The sequence below is a fragment of the Pantherophis guttatus genome, chromosome 10 (assembly GCF_059756535.1).
Source record: "Pantherophis guttatus breed Tessera chromosome 10, ASM5975653v1, whole genome shotgun sequence".
Lineage (NCBI taxonomy): Eukaryota > Metazoa > Chordata > Lepidosauria > Squamata > Colubridae > Pantherophis > Pantherophis guttatus.
The window spans coordinates 4,900,934-4,919,060 of record NC_142072.1 but is presented as its reverse complement, the minus strand read 5'-3'; the positions used below and the strand labels follow the sequence as shown (position 1 = coordinate 4,919,060).

The window sequence follows — 18,127 nt, the reverse complement described above, 5'->3', positions numbered from 1 at the left end:
GGGGTGGAAAAAAAGCCAAAATACAATTCACAGAAAAGGATTACACATTTGTGGCTGCCATCTTGACATGTTTGACCCTTTCATGGTCCTTGCTTTTCCCATGTAAAGCCCAGCCATGAGAGATTCCCCCCCACGCCTTTGCATCCCCAAATGCCTCCATTACTCACAGATGCCCATGTCAGAAAAGCAGTCACACAGCTCTGAATTCCAGCTTCCTTGATTATTGAATGTGTAGCTGGTGCCAGCAGGTTGAGGCTGAGCATCAATGATCACCTCCGATTGATAGGCCATGTTAACCCTAGGAAGGAAGGAAGGAAGGAAGGAAGGAAGGAAGGAAAGAAGGAAGGAAGGAAGGAAGGAGGAGGAGGGCCAGAAAGACAGGAAAGAGGAGGAGGAGGAGGAGGACAGGAAGACCAATTATTTCGATTACCCCATCAGCTCCAAGAAATCTTTGGGCCTTGAGAGACTTGGCAACCAGTTTCACAACCGGCAACATTTCTTCCCATCCCTCATCATCCTTTTTTAACGACCCCATAATCCCTCGCGGGGTGGAGTCTGGGCAACTGAATGGAGCTAGCAGAGTCTTTACTGGCCGGATGCCCTTCCTGTTACCAAGGCGGAGTTTTTTCCCCCCAGTGTGCCCAGAGAGAGAAATATCTGCCTCTACCTAGGATCGGACTCTGTCAACCTTTCTTCCCATCCCTGCGACATTAAAATTGTGCCCTGACAGTTTGTGACCCTTGCCAAGCAGCCCAGACACAAAGCTCACCCATAAAATGAGCCTTGATGGTACAGTGGTCTAAGCACCCTGTTATTACCTGCAATTACTGCTGGTTCGAATCTCTCCAAGGCTCAAGGTTGACTCAGCCTTCCATCCTTTCTAAGGTAGGTGAAATGAGGACCCAGTTTGTGGGGGCAATAAGCTGACTTTGTATAAAATATACAAAAGTATGAAGGCTATTGCTTAACGCATTGTAAGCCACCCTGAGTCTCCGGAGAAGGGCGGCATATAAATCAAATTAAAAATAAAATAAAATAAAATAAATAAATAAATAAATATTAGCTCCAACTTTTGGAATCTCTTTTGAGAGATTAGGATTACTGTCACTACCCCCCACCCTTCCTATGCCCCCTCATTCAGGGCACCTTGTGACAGCTGATGGGAATGGTCAGCCTATACACCCTTTGTATGATAGATAAATTAACAGGGTTGGAAGGAATCTTGTACGTCATCTAGTCCAACTCCTCTCACGCAAGCCAGAGAGTCTACACCATCCCCGGCAAATGGCAGTCCAATCTCCTCTTGAAAGCCTCCAGTGATGAAGCTCCCACAACTTCCAAAGGCAACTTCTGTTCCATGGGTTGATTGTTCTCACTGTCAGAAAATTTCTCCTTATTTCTAGGTTGAATCTCTCTTTGATCAGTTTCCATTTGGTCTTCGGGTGCTTTGGAAAATAGCTTGACCCCCCTCCTCTCTGTGGCAGCCCCTCAAATATTGGAAGACTGCTATCCTCTCTCCCCTGGTCCTTCTCTTCACTAGAGAACGCCCAGTTCCTGCAAACCGTTCTTCATATGTTTTAGTCTCCAGTCGTCTAATCATCTTTCTTGCTCTTTTCTGCACTCTTTCTAGAGTCTCAACATCTTTTTTATAGCGTGGGAGATGCACCCGCCAATCCAGAAGTGATTGGGCCTCCCCTGGCATTGCTATTCAGGCCATGTTGGGGCTGTAGTCCATTCCCATGAGCTCTTCTTTTGAATTCTTCCCCTCCGGGGAGGGGGGAATGTGAGAAGTTTCTCCGAGAGCAATCCCATTTGTGCCCCAGTCCATCCCCATGAATATTTTGCGCAAGGCAACACACCTTTCTCTGAACGGTACAAGACCTCGATTGTAAATATCTGTTTGAGGAACAGCTTTGAGACATAAATATTCCCATCACACCCAAGAGAAGCTGATAGTCATAGAGCAGGAGAGGGGGAAAAAATCACCTTCTCAGAGCTACACCGGGGAAAAGGAAGGGCCTCTTTGTTTTAATTGTTTGTTTTGTGGTAGCACCGTGGTCAAACTGGAGGCGTTTGGACAGCACTCAGTTAAGACTTGTTTGTAATAAAAAAATCAAGCAACACAGATGCCCCGGCATATTTATTTCCCACAAACACGAAGTGGGACAGGTAGACCAGCTGCTGGTTCAGTTCAGGTAGGATAGGCTGTTCTCTACCATGCCTGGCTTTTTGAGAGACGTTTTCAAATCATGCATGCCAAAACAACTAGACACAGGGATATTTATGGGTTTTATGAGCTCAGCTAAACTCGTCTGCCAGCCCAGTAAATGATGTTATGCAGTTGATGTTACCTACTTTGGTAACAATGCATCTGCAAACAAATAACACAGCTCAGAGAGCACCAAGGACATCTGAGTGTCTGGGATGGTGGTTTGTGAGCAAGGACTTCCCTCTACATCCATAAAAGATAAAGGTTCCCCTCGCACATATGTGCTAGTTGTTCCCGACTCTAGAGGGCAGTGCTCATCTCCGTTTCAAAGCCGAAGAGCCAGCGCTGTCCGAAGACGTCTCCGTGGTCATGTGGCCGGCATGACTAAACACCAAAGGCGCACGGAACGCTGTTACCTTCCCACCAAAGGTGGTCCCTATTTTTTCTACTTGCATTTTTTACGTGCTTTCGAACTGCTAGGTTGGCAGAAGCTGGGACAAGTAACGGGAGCTCACCCCATTACGCGGCGCTAGGGATTCGAACCGCTGAACTGCCGACCTTTCAATCGACAAGCTCAGTGTCTTAGCCACTGAGCCACTGCGTCCCTTTTCTACATCCATACCTAACCCCTTTTTGCAAATCTGGTGGCCAGGTCTGTAGTGGTCCCTCCTCCAATGAAACGTTGAACGCTTATGACGTGGGGCCTAATCAGGTGTGGTGTGGTTATCTGAATCGAAAGGAATGGTGAGCAGGAGAAAATGGAAGGATGGAGCTACACACCCTGAAGGGTGGGACACCATTTCTTTGTTATCCAGAGTTTTGGTCATGTGGGCGATGATAAGTTTGAGTTTCTGCAAATAACTTCTCCTTCCATTGACGTTTAAGTTTGAGTTTGAGTTTCTGCAAATAAGTTTGAGTTTCTGCAAATAACTTCTCCTTCCATTGACCTCTACCAAAATAAGAGCCAACGTGGTACAACAGGGAAGGTGCTGGACTAAGGAGACCCAGATTCTGCTTCACCCACAATCCATATGAATGAGCAATACAGGTACTCCTCAACTTACAACATTTCGTTTAGTGACCGTTCAAAGTTACAACGGGACCGAAAAAAGCAACGTATGGCCGTTTTTCACACTTACGACCATCTCCACAGTGAGGTGATCAAAATTCAGCCACTTGGCAACGGGCTCATATTTACGATGGTCGCATTGTCCCGTGTGTGTGTGTGTGTGTGCCACGTGATCCCCTTTTGCGATCTCCTTCTGACAAGCCAAGTTAAGGGGGGGGGAGCCAGATTCACTTAACAACCATGTTTACTAACTTATAACAAATGCAACGAATCACTTAACAACGGTGGCCAGAAAAGTCGTAAAACGGGGGCAAACTCACTTGACAAATGTTTCACTTGGCAACGTCATTTTTTGTTGTGTGCTCAGTTGTGATCCTAACTTGAGGGCTACTTATATTTTAGCCTCAGAGGGGAGTTTCACAAAATTTTACCACAGGTTCGCCGGCAACGTCCTTTTTTTTGTGCGCTCAGTTGTGATCCTAACTTGAGGGCTACTTATATTTTAGCCTCAGAGGTGGGTTTCCCAAAATTTTACCACAGGTTCGCTGGCAACGTCATCTTTTGTTGTGTGCTCAGTTGTGATCCTAACTTGAGGGCTACTTATATTTTAGCCTCAGAGGTGGGTTTCACAAAATTTTACCACAGGTTCGCTGCGCACCAAAAATGTGAGCGTGCGCGGCTTGCTTGCATGCACGGCTTGTACACATGTGTGCGGCCTTTCTAAGGTAGGTAAAATGAGGACCCAGACTGTGGGGGCAATAAGCTGACTTTGTATAAAATATACAAAAGTATGAAGGCTGGCTGGGCTGGCTTGAGCTAAATTTTAAATTGATTTTAAATTGGGTTGTTTTAATTTACGGCCAGAATATTTAATTATTTTAACACTGTTTTTTAAATTTTGTATGCTTTGTTTTTACTTAGGCTGTGCACCGCCCTGAGTCCTATTTGGAGAAGGGCGGTATAGACATTTAAACAAATAAATAAATATTGCTTAACGCATTGTAAGCCGCCCTGAGTCTTCGGAGAAGGGCGGCATATAAATCAAACCAAAAAATAAATAAAAAATGAATAATAAGGCCCTGCTGCCAAGCTTCAGGATTTCACAGACAGTTGGTTCTCTCTCCATGATCACCTTCTGATCTCTACAGCATAGACCTCTGAGAAAAGCAAAAACGCTCCAATTGTTTTCTCTCTCTCGCTCTTTCTCTCTCTCTCTTTGGTTGCTTTTTAAATTGCTCACTGGTAACCTTGTTTTAGGAGAAGTGAATTCATGAAGATATATCTGTTATAGTAAGAGAAAACCCCAGGCTACAATAACCAAGTTAGCCTCCAAGGTTCCACGAGATTTTCATGAAGAGAGAGAGAAAAAAAAAACCCTATTGCAATCAATGGGAATTAAACATTTAACTGAGCTTTGGGTTGCCTACAATCGATGAGCTTAACATCCAATCCTAAAAACATTCAGTTGAAAGAAAATCCCATTGATTTCAAGGCAGCTCACTTCTAACTAGCGCCTCGTCCTTTGGCGCCGCTGAGTTATGTGTTGTTGGGTTGTTGTTGGGGTGTTTTTTTTTTTTGCATTTGTAGTGCGGCTTCTTCGCGGCACAGGCTGACATGAAGGCAGCCCCCTGAAGTTTGCCTTCAGCTTCCAGTTCCGTTTTTTGTTTTTAAGAAAACATGTTTTGCAGACTTCTAGAAAGCGTAACGGGGTATTTTTTTCCCCTCACTCTTGCTTGCTACCGTATTTGGTAGATTTTCCTACAATCCTTTTTTTTCCACAGATAAAACTTAGCCAAGTTGAATAACGAATCTGTACTACGTTCATCATAGAACAGAATAGAATAAAATGGAATAGGATAGGAGAGAATAGAATAGAATAGAATAGAATAGAATAGAATAGAATAGAATAGAATAGAATAATGGATTGAAGAATAGAATAGAGTGGAATGGAACGGAACGGAGCGGAACAGAACAGAACAGAATAGAATAATGGAATGAAGAATGGAATGAAGAATGGAATGGAATGGAATGGAATGGAATAGAATAGAATAGAATAGAATAGAATAGAATAGAATAGAATAGAATAGAAGAATGGAATGAAGAATGGAATGAAGAATGGAATGGAATGGAATGGAATGGAATGGAATGGAATAGAATAGAATAGAATAGAATAGAATAGAATAGAATAGAATAGAATAGAATAGAATAGAAGAATGGAATGAAGAATGGAACGGAACGGAACGGAGGTCTTCTAGTCCAACCCCCTGCTCAGGCAGGAAACCCTACACCACTTCAGACAAATGGTTATCCAACATCTTCTTAAAAACCTCCAGTGTTGGAACATTTACAACTTCTGGAGGCAAGTTGTTCCATTTATTAATTGTTCTAACTGTCAGGAAATTTCTCCTTAGTTCTAGGTTGCTTCTCTCCTTGATTAGTTTCCACCCATTGCTTCTTGTTCTACCCTCAGGTGCTTTGGAGAATAGCTTGTCTCCCTCTTCTTTGGGGCAGCCCCTGTGAATTTGGAATCCTGCTATCATGTCACTCCCTAATCAGTGGTGAAATGTAAAATTTGTTATTACCGGTTCTGTGCGTGTGGCTTGGTGGGGGGAGGGTAATGTGATTGGATGGGCATGGTCAACTTCTTCTTTTCTTTTTTTTTTACTTTTAAAAAAAGTACAAAAAGAGGTTGGCCAAAGAGGTTGTTTAAAAAATACTTTTAAAAGGCTCTGACGATCCCAGCTGAGCCGCACGATCATCATCGTTTTTTTTTTTTACTTTTAAAAGCATTTTTTCAGCCGAAGAGGTTGTAGAAAAAATGCTTTTCAAAGTAAAAAAAAAAAATCCTCTGATGATCGCACAGCTCAGCTGCGCATTGGGGGGTGGAGGGGCAGGGATTTTTGCTACCAGTTCTCTGAACCACCCGCCACCATCGCTACCAGATCAGGTGATCCGGTCCAAACTGGGAGCATTTCACCCCTGCCCCTAGTCCTTCTTTTTATCAAACTAGACATACCCAGTTCCTGCATCCGTTCTTTATATGTTTTAGCCTCCAGTCCCCTAATCACCTTTGTTGTATCAGCTAGGGACCATGACCTGTATGATTGAGAATATCCTCCAAAGACATAAGATGTCTCTGCTGGAGTTCATCTGAACCCAGTTTTCTGCCGGAGAGAAGACGGAAATGAAGATTTGATGAACATCATGTTAACACCAGACCAACAATCAAGTATAAAGAATACCTCAATCAAGGAATTGCCAAACAAGTCAACAATAAGCAGCCCAACCAAAGAACTTCTACGACAATCCCCATCAACACGACAGGGCAAGCCACTAGAACAGTGGTGAAATCCAATTTTTTTTACTACCGGTTCTGTGGGCGTGGCTTGGTGGGCGTGGTGTGGCTTGGAGGGTGTGGCTTGGTGGGCGTGGCAGGGAAAGGATACTGCCACGCCCACCAAGTTCGAACCGGGAGCATTTCACCCCTGGGAAGGATACTGTAAAATCCCCATTCCCTCCCCACTCCTGGGGAAGGATACTGCAAAATCCCCATTCCCTCCCCACTCTTGGCGAAAGGATATTGCAAAAGCTCCATTCCCTCCCCACTCCAGGGAAAGGATACTGCAAAAACCCCATTCCCTCCCCACTCCAGGGGAAGGATACTGCAAAATCCTCATTCCCTCCCCACTCCTGGGGGAAGGATATTGCAAAATCTCCATTCCCACCCTACTCCAGGGGAAGGACACTACAAAATCCCTATTCCCTCCCCACTCCTGGGGGAAGGATCTTGCAAAATCTCCATTCCCACCCCACTCTGGGGACAGCCAGAGGTGGTATTTGCTGGTTCTCCGAACTACTCAAAATTTCCGCTACCGGTTCTCCAGAACCTGTCAGAACCTGCTGGATTTCACCCCTGCACTAGAATATAAACTAAGAGCAAACTCCACCCCTAGTCCTGATGAGGTTCCCTAGTTGGGTAATGAAACGCATGCAAGAAAACAGTCAAGCTCAGAGAGCACCCAGGATCCCTCAAGAAGATTTAAGGCATCAACCCTTTCTCTATCTATCACCTATCTTATCATTCTTCTCTTCACAATGGATCCACCCTTTCCTTATTCTTCTTTCTACTATTAACCTACTCCCCCCCCAAAAAATCCGTGTTGTTTCTAGTTTCTTTTAACATAATAAACTACAAACCATGCAGCTCAATTTAACCTAACGTAATCTATGAGCTGGAAACAAAACACACAATTCTAGAAGGTAGCTTCAAAGTTTTTCAACTCCTATTTATTCTTCTTCCTGCTCCAAAAACCAACTTGGCATCCACAGAGGATTTGCAAATATTTCCACACGGGCTTACGTTCTCTTACCTGTATTTTTCTTTTTTTAAACCCCGAACCGAAACCTCAGATTTCTCTGATGCCCAGCTGTCTCTAGGCAAGAAACTCAGTTCCGTCAATGGCCATCTGTTATATAGACTTTATTGCTAGGGCGGAGAATGTCGGAGGGGCTGTGCTTAGAATGAGTTGATAGGGAAAGCATGAGTAAATCAGGTGGGGCAACTAGGAGGTAAAACGGAAGCCCAAGATTGTTAACCTTTGTTAAACAGAGTGGAGGGATATGATTTATAAAGAAAATCATATCCCAAGGGGCAGAGGATGTTATCTCTGGGGTTTCCAACTTTCCCCCTTTTAAAATAAAAAATGGCTTGCGCCTTCTCAGAGGGATCAGCTGCCTGGTCTACGGATATCATGGTTTCTTCTCGCCGAATGATACCTCCAACACAATCGTATAATGGAAATATTGGTATTGCGGTTTAACGTATTTAGAGGTTTGAGAAAGTTGCCCTGAGCTGCATATGTCAGCCCTGGAGGTCATCTTTTTCTCTGGATCTTCAGGGCTGCCACCCTTAGTGCTGTGGGAAATTGGGAGTGGGGAATGCATGGAGTTGTAGAGATATCTAGTCATAATAACATTCTTTTCTCTGGGAGTCAAGGACATTCAGCCTGCACCTGGAGTGGCGTGACTGGGAGCAGTGGTGATATTCAGCCGGTTCTATCCAGTTCTGGCGAACAGGTAGCGGCGGCTGCGGGAGGTTCTGCCTACCTGCCCGGATGTCATCATATCCCGTTTTTGATGCTCTGTGCATGCACGGAAAATCCTGCACATTCACGGAGGTGGCACGTGCGAGCAAGCGTGCACGCATCACATTTGCGAACTGGCAGTGAAGGTAAGTGAATAGCACTCCTGACTGGGAGGCATCTCCAGTTGGGTTGATGCATTGATTGGACCATGTGATGGACATGTGGGGTGCAGGAGGAAGGGACTTAGACTTCCCTTTGGGTGGGGAAAACCTGGAAGCTTTCAGATTCGGGTTTTCCCAGATGTGCCAATTTGACATCTCTAATAAAATGGAACTTTGAGGAACTTCAAGCCTCGGAGTTTTCTTTCGTTGGGGGTGTTACTTGCAACCCTGACAGCATAATCTGTAGCGGTTGGTAAATATTTGTGTAGGCAAAGCTTTCTTTTTTTCCCATTGCTAAACTTTCTGGACTTTGGACTGTCAACTTATGTGGTTGAGAGACCAGCGACAAACGGTGTTTACTCAGGGATGCAGAGAGCAAACATTAAAAAGTGAAGATATTGTGGATTAACTCAACCTAATTTTCTAGATTTGCCTAACTGCAGAGAGCCATAAATGGCTGCAGGCTGAGCTGACATAACGCCCTCAGCATCAACTAAAACCAATTCTATTTAAGCTATTTAGCCTGCAACTCTCATCGGTCCTTAGCTAATGTCCCTGATGGTAATGGTATTTATTTATTTAACAGAATACAGGTCGTCCTTGACTTAACAACAGTTCGCTTAGTGACCATTCAAAGTTGCAATGGCACTGAAAAAAAGCCACTTAGGATCCTTTTTCGCATTTGCGAAAAAGCATCCTACCCACCCACCCCCGGTCACGTGATTTACATTCGGATGCTTGACGACTGTCTCCCATTTATGACGACTGCAGTGTCCCCGGGGATCACCTTTTTCCGACAAGCAAAGTCTATTTGTCTATTTCTCCAAAGACATCTGGTTTTTCCCCTACTTTTATTGCTGAACTGGTTTGCCTTCCAGAAGTCTTCAAGGCTGTAAAACATTCAGCCTATATTTCTTCGTTTGTTCGTTTGTAAAATTTATTGGGCTCCCCTCTTAGCACGGGGTAACTCTGGGAGGCTTACAATCTTTAAAAAAGAAAAGAAAAGATAAAAACGATGCAAAACCTCAAAGGCATAAATAAAATATGGCAATTATTATTATTATCACTGTAATCATTAAAAATAGCTCCCAAATACCAATCCCAGATTTTTTTTTTCTTTAATTGTGGAAAGAGAAGGCAGATCAGAAGAAATGGAGACCCAGGGCCTCTCTCTCTCTCTCTCTCTCTCTCTCTTTGTGTGTGTGTGTGTGTGTGTGTGTGTGCGTGTGTGTTAAGTGTGTGTGTGCGTGCGTGCACGCCCGTGTGCTGGCATTGGTGAGAACCAGCGGCACGTCAAGCTGTCAAAGATACAGAAAAAAAGAGAGATAAATGAATTGCTGGGGCTCCAGCACGAATAAATGAACTCGCTGCTTTTCTGGGCAAAAGGGTTATGTGAGGCAGACGGAAGGAGCAGCGTTCCCTCCCCGTGGGGACCCCCGAGTGGGCAGGGGGGAGGGAGGGGGTGCCCGCCAGCCCATCTGACAACGGAAGAAGAATGGCGGATGAAATGAGCACAGATAGGCCTGATTGGGGAGGGGGGGGAGATGGGGATGGGGAGGGACGCTTAAGCCTGACACGGACAGGGAAAGCGATGGCTTGTTGGTGTATTATTTGTCTTTTGGATTATTATTCTTTGTCAACAGCCTCTACTCTCACTTGCTTCTTGGGGCTGGGCGTCCTGGGAATCTGAGATTTGCTTCCTAGGAAGGGCGAATGTCCATGGAATAATTTAAACCCAGGGCTTAATTTTGGCTCTTTTTGTTGATTACCGAGAAGGGTTGCTGATTAAAATAGAATAGAATAAAACAAGGATAGGATAGAATAAAACAAGGATAGGATAGGATAGGATAGGATAGGATAGGATAGGATAGGATAGGATAGGATAGGATAGGGAGAAGAGAAGAGAAGAGAAGAGAAGAGAAGAGAAGAGAAGAGAAGAGAAGAGAAGAGAAGAGAAGAGAAGAGAAGAGAATTCTTTATTGGCCAAGTGTTATTGGACACCCAAGGAATTTGTCTTTGGTGCATAAACTCTCCGTGTACATAATAAATACATTCATCAAGAATCATAAGATGCAACGCTTAGTGATAATCATAGGATACTAAATAAGCAATCAAATCACACTAGGAAACTAAATAAAACAATATAAATCGTAAAGATACAAGCAGCAAGGTTATAGTCATAAGTGGGAGGAGATAATGAGAAGAAGAATAGTAATACAGTCTTAGTAAATAATTTGACAGTGTTGTGGGAATTAGTTGTTTAGCAGAGTGATGGCATGAGGGGAAAAAATGTCCTTGTGTCTAAGTTGTTCTGACGTGCAGTGCCCTATAACGTCGTTTCGAGGGTAGAAATTGCGACAATTTAGGTCCAGGATATTCCTTGATCACCATTGAGCTCAACATTTCCGTTGTTAAGTGAAGCAGTTGTGAAGTGAATTTTGCCCCATTTTACGACTTTCGCAGTCACAGGGGTTAAGTGAACCCCTGCAGCTGTTCAAGTCAGTAACCCGGTCGTTAAGTGAATCCGTCTTCCCCCGTTGGCTTTGCTTATCAGAAGGTCGCAAAAGGGGATTGTGGGACCGTGGGACCCTACGACGGTCATAAATAGGAGTCAGTTGCCACACATCTGAATTTTGATCACGTCCATATGGGGATGCTGCAATGGTCGTAAGTGAGAAAAACGGTCCTAAGTCACTTTACAGTGCCATGGTAACTTTGAATGGTCACTAAGTGAAATTGTTGTAAGTTGAGGCCTACCTGTACTTCTCTGTCTATCAGTACAGGTAGGCCTCAACTTACAACCATTTGTGTAGTGGGCTTTTTGAACGGTCTACAGTGGTGCTGAAAAAAGGGACTTATGACCGGTGCTCACACTTATGACCATCTCAGTATCCCCACGGTCACGTGATCATGATTCGGATGATTGGCAACTGGCATGTATTTACGACGGTTGCAGTATCCTGAGGTCACGTGATTGCCATTCGCATCCTTCCCAGCCAGCTTCTGACAAGCAAAGTCAATGGGGGGTGTGGGACGGGAGGGGGGAACCAGATTTGCTTAACGACCGTGTGATTCACTTAACAATGGCAGTCAATCACTCCACTGTGACAAAAATGTCACAAGATGGGGCCCAACTTAAGAGCCGCTTTGCTTAACAACTGAAATTCTGCTCCCCATGGTAGTTATAAATCAAGGACTTCCTGCTGATTTGTAGCTCAGGGTTGAACTGGGAGGGAGCTTGGTGCTCTCTGGGCTTGGTTGTTTGCTTACAAACCTTTCATTACTCAACTAGTAACTACTCTGTGTCCTTCAAATTCCTGTTTCGTATATTTTGGCTTGGCATATCAGGGTGTGTTGATACCCCAATGCTCCTCCTGCCATCTGAGCTGCCAAATTTGATTCATTTGAGAATAAAAGCCCTAGGACCAACCCCCGATTTCTTTGCTTTTTATGATCTGGATTATTTTTATTTATTAAATTTTACAGGCTGCCCCTTTTTTGCCGTCAAGTAAGACTCTTAGAATTATACTGTTTCTTCCTTTGACTGTTGAGTGGACTTGGAAGTCCTCTCTGTTAAGGCTAGGCCGTTTCAATCACCTTCCCCACCTTTTCCGAAATGCCAAATACCAGGACTCAAAAACGGGCAGGATCATAGCTTCGAATCCAGCCCAGGAGAATTTAAGCACAAAAATCAGGACGGTTCTGTTGAACCGGCCTTCTTCAGCCCTATCTGATACGCATGTGAATGGGGGAACACATGGGGAGGGGAGGCTGTTTTCTTTCCCTACCCCCAAAAAAGAAATATTCTGGACTGGTGCCTTACTCCCCAGTCACCCCCTTTCCTCCTCTTTTCTAATTCCTCCTTGCTTTCTCCCCCCCTCCTCCCCTTACCTCCCAGGCTCCCCCATGCATGAAAAGATCCTTATTTAATTTAGTCGCCACGAAAATCGATTCTGCCATTCGATACAAAATAAGAATCAAGCAGATTAAGGGACGGAAATTAACTCTGAAAATATTTTTGATGGAGTGCCTTGTAGTCTCCCCGCCAAATGGAGTGCAAAGTGGAACAAATGACGGGCAGCTACTGCCGGCGACAGGAGCTTTCCATCTTCCCATTATCCACTAATGGGAAAGGTCCCGCTCTCAAGCCTTGGCCCACGGATTAATCACAACCCAGTCTTTATGAAGATTTATTTCTCCTTGCCGGCAGCCCGCGCGCGCCGGGGATGAAGTCATAACGCTCGGGGGAGTGCGGGGCTCCCGAGAGGAGGAGGAGGAGGAGGGAGGAAGTGTTTAGAAAGAAAGAAGAGGAGAAGAAGAAGAAGAAGAAGAGGAGGAGCAGCCGAGGGGAGAGAAGGAAGAGGGTGGGAGGCTAGGGGGCATAGATAAATAAAGAAAAATAAAGAGAGAAAGAGAGAGATGGTGGCTAACAATAGAGAAACAGAGAAGCACAGAATCATAGGGCTGGTGGAAGGGACCTTGGAGGCCTAGTCCAGCCCCTTGCCCAAGGCAGAAGACCTGAGAGAGGGGAGCCAGGAAGAAGAAGGGGACCAGGGGAATAAACCAAAAAGAAAGGGAGAAAGAAGGGAAATTAAATATGAGAATCAGAAGTTTGACTTCCGAAGGTGGCAAGGAAGAAGGAGGAGGCCAGGCCAAGGGGTGACACCCCTGCCCTGGTGGAGAACAAAATAACAGAATAATAGAATTAGAAGGCACCTTGGAGGTCATCTAGTCCAGCCCCCTGCTGAAGCAGGAAATCCTATAACATTTCAGACAAATGGCTGTACAATCTCTTCTTAAAAACATCCCATGTTGGAGCCCCCACAACTTCTAGAGGCAAGCTGTTCCACTGGTTAATTGTTCTAACCGTCTGTTCGTGGAGATTCTCAGCTATCCAACTCTTTAATTCCAGGTGGCTTCTCTCCTTGATCCGTTTCCATCCGTTGCTTCTTGTCCCGCCTTCAGGGGCTTTGGAGAACAGGTTGACTCTCCTCTTCTTTGGGCAGCCCCTTAAAATATTACACCCGTACATCCTTGCCAGAATTATGTAGCTTTGCCAAGGTTGAGATGTAGGGATGTGCCCAGGACATGATGAAGAATAGCAAAACGGCAGCCGCAATGGGGCAGTCTCTCAATTCTTCACCATATCCTGCAGAAACGTGTAAACGTGGAAGTTGGCTTGTGCAAAGAGAGCGAGCAAGGCCCAAACATCAAGGCATGTTGGTTGCGTTTAAGCCATAGTCCCAGCGATGCTCAGCTGGGTTGGTTTGTGGTTCAGTAGGTTGTCTTGGCAAGTTGGGGCTTATAAATTGGGCCCATCCTACACTGTGAATACTGCCAATTATTTGTGTTGTTTGAACCCACCGCCCAAGACATGATTGTTCTGTCCCCGTCCCACATGCACACACACCAACAGACATCCAAGAGTTAAAAACCAAACCAGCTGACAAACTCCTTATGATAACGGAACTTGGCAGCAACCTAGTGGCTGCCTGCCAAGAGTTTATTACTCACGAAGGGAAGAGATAACTTCTCTCCGCTTCTGGTACATCAAAGTAAAATAAAATAATTACAGAGTAACTTAAGTCCAAATATAATCCAGCAAAGCCTATAGCAAAAGTCCGGCAATGCAGAATGGCGTGGAAGCTTTCAGCTTTGTTCGTCGCAAGGCTTGACTGGCCACCACGCTCCCTTTTATACCCTGTGGGGTGTGGTCCAGTGACTCAGCCTAATCTCTGGCATGCCTCCTCTTTTGTTGCGTACGCTTATCTCTCCGACGCTGGCGTGGATCCAGCCAAGACTCATCCCTGTCACTGTCCAACTGCGCCTGCGCGGGGATACCTGGCTCCTGGCCAATCTCTTCTCTGTCGGGAGACACAGGAGGCATTGCCAGAAAGGAGGGTCCTGGAGAGGGAGGCCCGGCCAATTCCTCTCCTTCCCTTTCGGAGCCTTCTTCCTCCGATAAGACAGGCTCGGGGGTCGGAGCCACAACAATGATGTCCCCATCTTGGCTCTCAAGAAGCACCAGCTTTTTTAATGTAAATACACACAAGCTTTGTTACTTGGTACTAGTTTAAAGTGTGGACCTGCTCTCTGGCAAATGAGCCAGTTTCCCATGTGAATTAAAGAGGCCTAAGCTGTAAGCAAGCAAAGGCCTCTTTGCGTGTAGGGGTGTGTGTGTACACACATATGCATGGATATGCACATACATGTGCGTGTGGTATGTGTGATATTTTTTTTGTCTTCTTTCCACACTTGTTTGTGACGTTTTCTGAATTTAGCGTGTACAAATGTAGCTTGGTCTCTGTCCAGATGTGAGTCTATTCCATGGAACTGAAGTATGCTGTACATACTGCCCAAGAATTGTCTTGCAAGTTAAGGCTTCCCTTTACTATAAGACTATAAATAAAAAATATTTTATCCTTAAAAAAAAAAAGGAAGAAGAAAAAGGCTTATTAGGCTGGGGCTAAAAACATGGATTTGGTCCCTATGATCAAGTTGCTTGGCTATGCCATACTAATTAGATCCACACAAGTACACTAAGACCAAGATGGAATAACCCACATTATGGCTTAGTTAGCTAGTATCTAGAACAAGCCTCGGGGTTCGTTTACGACAGGAGAAACTAGCCGGAATTGGTGGAATTGAGTTGAGACATCAAATTAGATAATAAATATCTATGGAACTAGCCAAGAATGAGTAATGGATAGATACTAGTTGCGTTGCTGCTGAGTTTAGATGTTCTGCTACATAGATAACAACAGCCCCCTTTAAAGTGGCATGTTTGGGGAGCAAAGTCTGAGGCCAGCCCACTCCCTGTTGTGCTAGTTTGGAGATGTTTTTCAACTGAAGGCCTCCAAAAATGCAGCAAAAACTAAGATAAAAAAGAAAGAAAGAAAGTTGGCAGTGATAGATCGCATGTTGTTTGCAGATCTGTGTCCAGCTGGGGCCAAGGGATCTCCATAGACAAAACCAGAGACATCCGTCGGGGCAGAGTGTCCCCCAGTCAAGATGGCAGCTGTGGCAATGTGTCCGAAAATGGCCGGGTTTGGTGGCACATCTGTTTCCTCCATCTTGCCCTTCTTGTCTGCTCTGGCTGACCTCTCCACTTCAGGTCCCAGAATTCTCTGTTCACGTTTTCAAAGAAACCATGGTTTATGTCTGGAAACGTATCTGCCAATTTCTTTACAGAGTTCTAGAGATTCTTTTAGTTTCTTTTCCCCAAGTTACAGTGGTGTTGGAAAAAAAAAACCCACTCACAACTGGTCCTCACACAATTGGCGTATCCCCATGGACACGTGTCCCAAATTCAGGCACTTAGTACCATCTTTACGACAGTTGCAATGTCCCGGGGTCATGGGTCGCCATGGGACACCTTCCTAGCCGGCTTCTGACAAGCAAAATTGAGGTGGTGGTGGGGGAAAGCCTGATTTGATTAACGACCATGTGATTCACTTAACAACCATGGCAAAAAAAAGTGACAAAATCAGGCACAATTCACTTAACAACTGCCTTACTTAGCAAATGAAAATTCTGGTCCGGATTGTGGTCGAAAGTCGAGGACCATCTATAGTTGAATTAGTCACACTTTGAACTGAATAACAGAATAACAGAGTTGGAAGGGGCCTTGGAGATCTTCTAGTCCAACCCCCTGCTTAGGCAGGAAACCCTACACCACTTCAGACAAATGGTTATCCAACATCTTCTTAAAAACTTCCAGTGTTGGAGCCTTCACAACCTCTGGAGACAAGTTGTTCCACTGATTAATTGTTCTAACTGCCAGGAAATTTCTCCTTAGTTCTAAGTTGCTTCTCCCCTTGATTAGTTTCCACCCATTGCTTCTTGTCCTGCCCTCAGGTGCTTTGGAGAACAGCTTGACTCCCTCTTCTTTGTGGCAGCCCCTGAGATATTGGAAGACTGCTATCATGTCTCCCCCAGTCCTTCTTTTCATCAAACTAGACATCCCCAGTTCCTGCAACCGTTCTTCATATGTTTTAGCCTCCAGTCCCCTAATCATCTCTCTTGCTCTTCTCTGCACTCTTTCTAGAGTCTCCACATCTTTTTTACATTGTGGTGACCAAAACTGGATGCAGTATTCCAGATGTGGCCTTACCAAGGCAATATAAAGTGGTATTAACACTTCACCAGTGGTGGATTTCAACATTTTTTACTATCGGTTCTGTGGGTGTGGCTTGGTGGGCAAGGCAGGGGAAGGCCACTGTAAAATCTCCATTCCCTCCCCATTCCAAGGGAAGGTTACTGCAAAATCCCCATTTCCTCCCGATCAGCTGGGACTCGGGAGGCAAAGAATAGATGGGGACTGGGCTAGTCAGAGGTGATATTTACCGGTTCTCCGAACTACTCAAAATTTCCGCTACCGGTTCTCCAGAACTGGTCAGAACCTGCTGAAACCCACCTCTGCACTTCACGTGTTCTTCACTTAGTTACCCTTCTCCTTTAGAGTAAGGGCTGCTTGGCTAAGGTAAGCCCCATTATATCATTATTAACTGGTCTCAGATCTCCTTCTATGACCCTGTTTGATTTTTCTCTCCCTCCCGTAGCTGGGCTGAGCATCTCCCCCCCTTCCTTTCCCCTTTTAAGAACCTGTCTCCGGCAGGACTTTGGCTGATCAATGGTTTATTGCGAGCCCTTGCTCTCTCTTCAATTTCCTATCCATCCCTCAAATCCCGGCAGGATCAGAGAAACGGATGGATCTTTAAGCAGATCCTATAATGTGCCAGGTATCTGGCAAGCTCTTGTTCCCCGCTCTGTCATTTCTCTCCCTCCACCCTTTGATCTAAGAAACAACAGCCCATTTTTCTTGCCAGGGTTAGTCTACGTTTTACCTCTCCTGACAGATGCAAACTTAAAGAAGGGCTTTCATTTTTTTTTCCCAACTAGCCCCTGTTTCTCCCGAAGGCTCCATAAGGCAAATTTTTTTCTCAGCCTTTTAAAAATCATCATCATCATCATCATCATATTTTAAAAAAAACCGAAACATATAATTTATTGACATTGCGGTACCAGGAGATGCCAGAATCGAAGAAAAAGAACTGGAAAAAAATCATGAAATATCGCAACCTGGCCATTGAAACTACACGGCTATGGATGAAACATATAACAGTGATACCCATTGTCATCGGGGCACTTGGTACCATGTCCAAGAATTTTACAAAACACATCAAGAAATTGCAGCTTCCTGCAATAACACCAGCGGAACTGCAAAAAACTGCGCTACTCGGAACATCATACATTTTAAAAAGATCCTTGGTTGATACGTAGGACGCTGGCAGCAACCCGTATCAACCATTAGCACCACTCAATGGTATTTGAGATGCATTTTTGAATGTTCAGTTGACTGAGTTTCATGTTTAATGAATAAAGTAAATAATAATAATATTTGCTGCTCAAGAACAAGCACTACAAACTTATGCCATGAAAGCGGAGATACAAAAATCCACCAACAATCCAAACTGCTGACTTTGCAATGTCAAAGTTGAAACTGTTTCACACTTACTATGTGAGTGCAGCAAAATCGCGCAAACTGATTACACAGCTAGACATGATTGAGTTGCTAAATTAGTCCACTGATCATTATGTAAAA

The 18,127-nt window shown here is 44.7% G+C and overlaps 1 protein-coding gene across 5 annotated transcripts in view; it reads right to left on the bottom strand.

The window, feature by feature from the left end:
* The window catches only part of LOC117677664 (cornifelin homolog), a 29,548-nt gene that overhangs the window by 2,689 nt on the left and 8,732 nt on the right, over positions 1–18,127 (bottom strand). For 2 of the 5 annotated variants that reach the window (XM_034438005.3, XM_060693862.2), the window contains exon 2: positions 168–298. In XM_034438005.3, the coding sequence (XP_034293896.1) occupies positions 168–298 (131 nt within the window). Of the gene's footprint in view, positions 1–167; positions 299–6,346; positions 6,443–7,648; positions 7,752–9,310; positions 9,397–18,127 lie in introns of those variants that run through there. The other 3 variants (XM_034438007.3, XM_034438006.3, XM_087876861.1) reach the window with 3 other exon arrangements.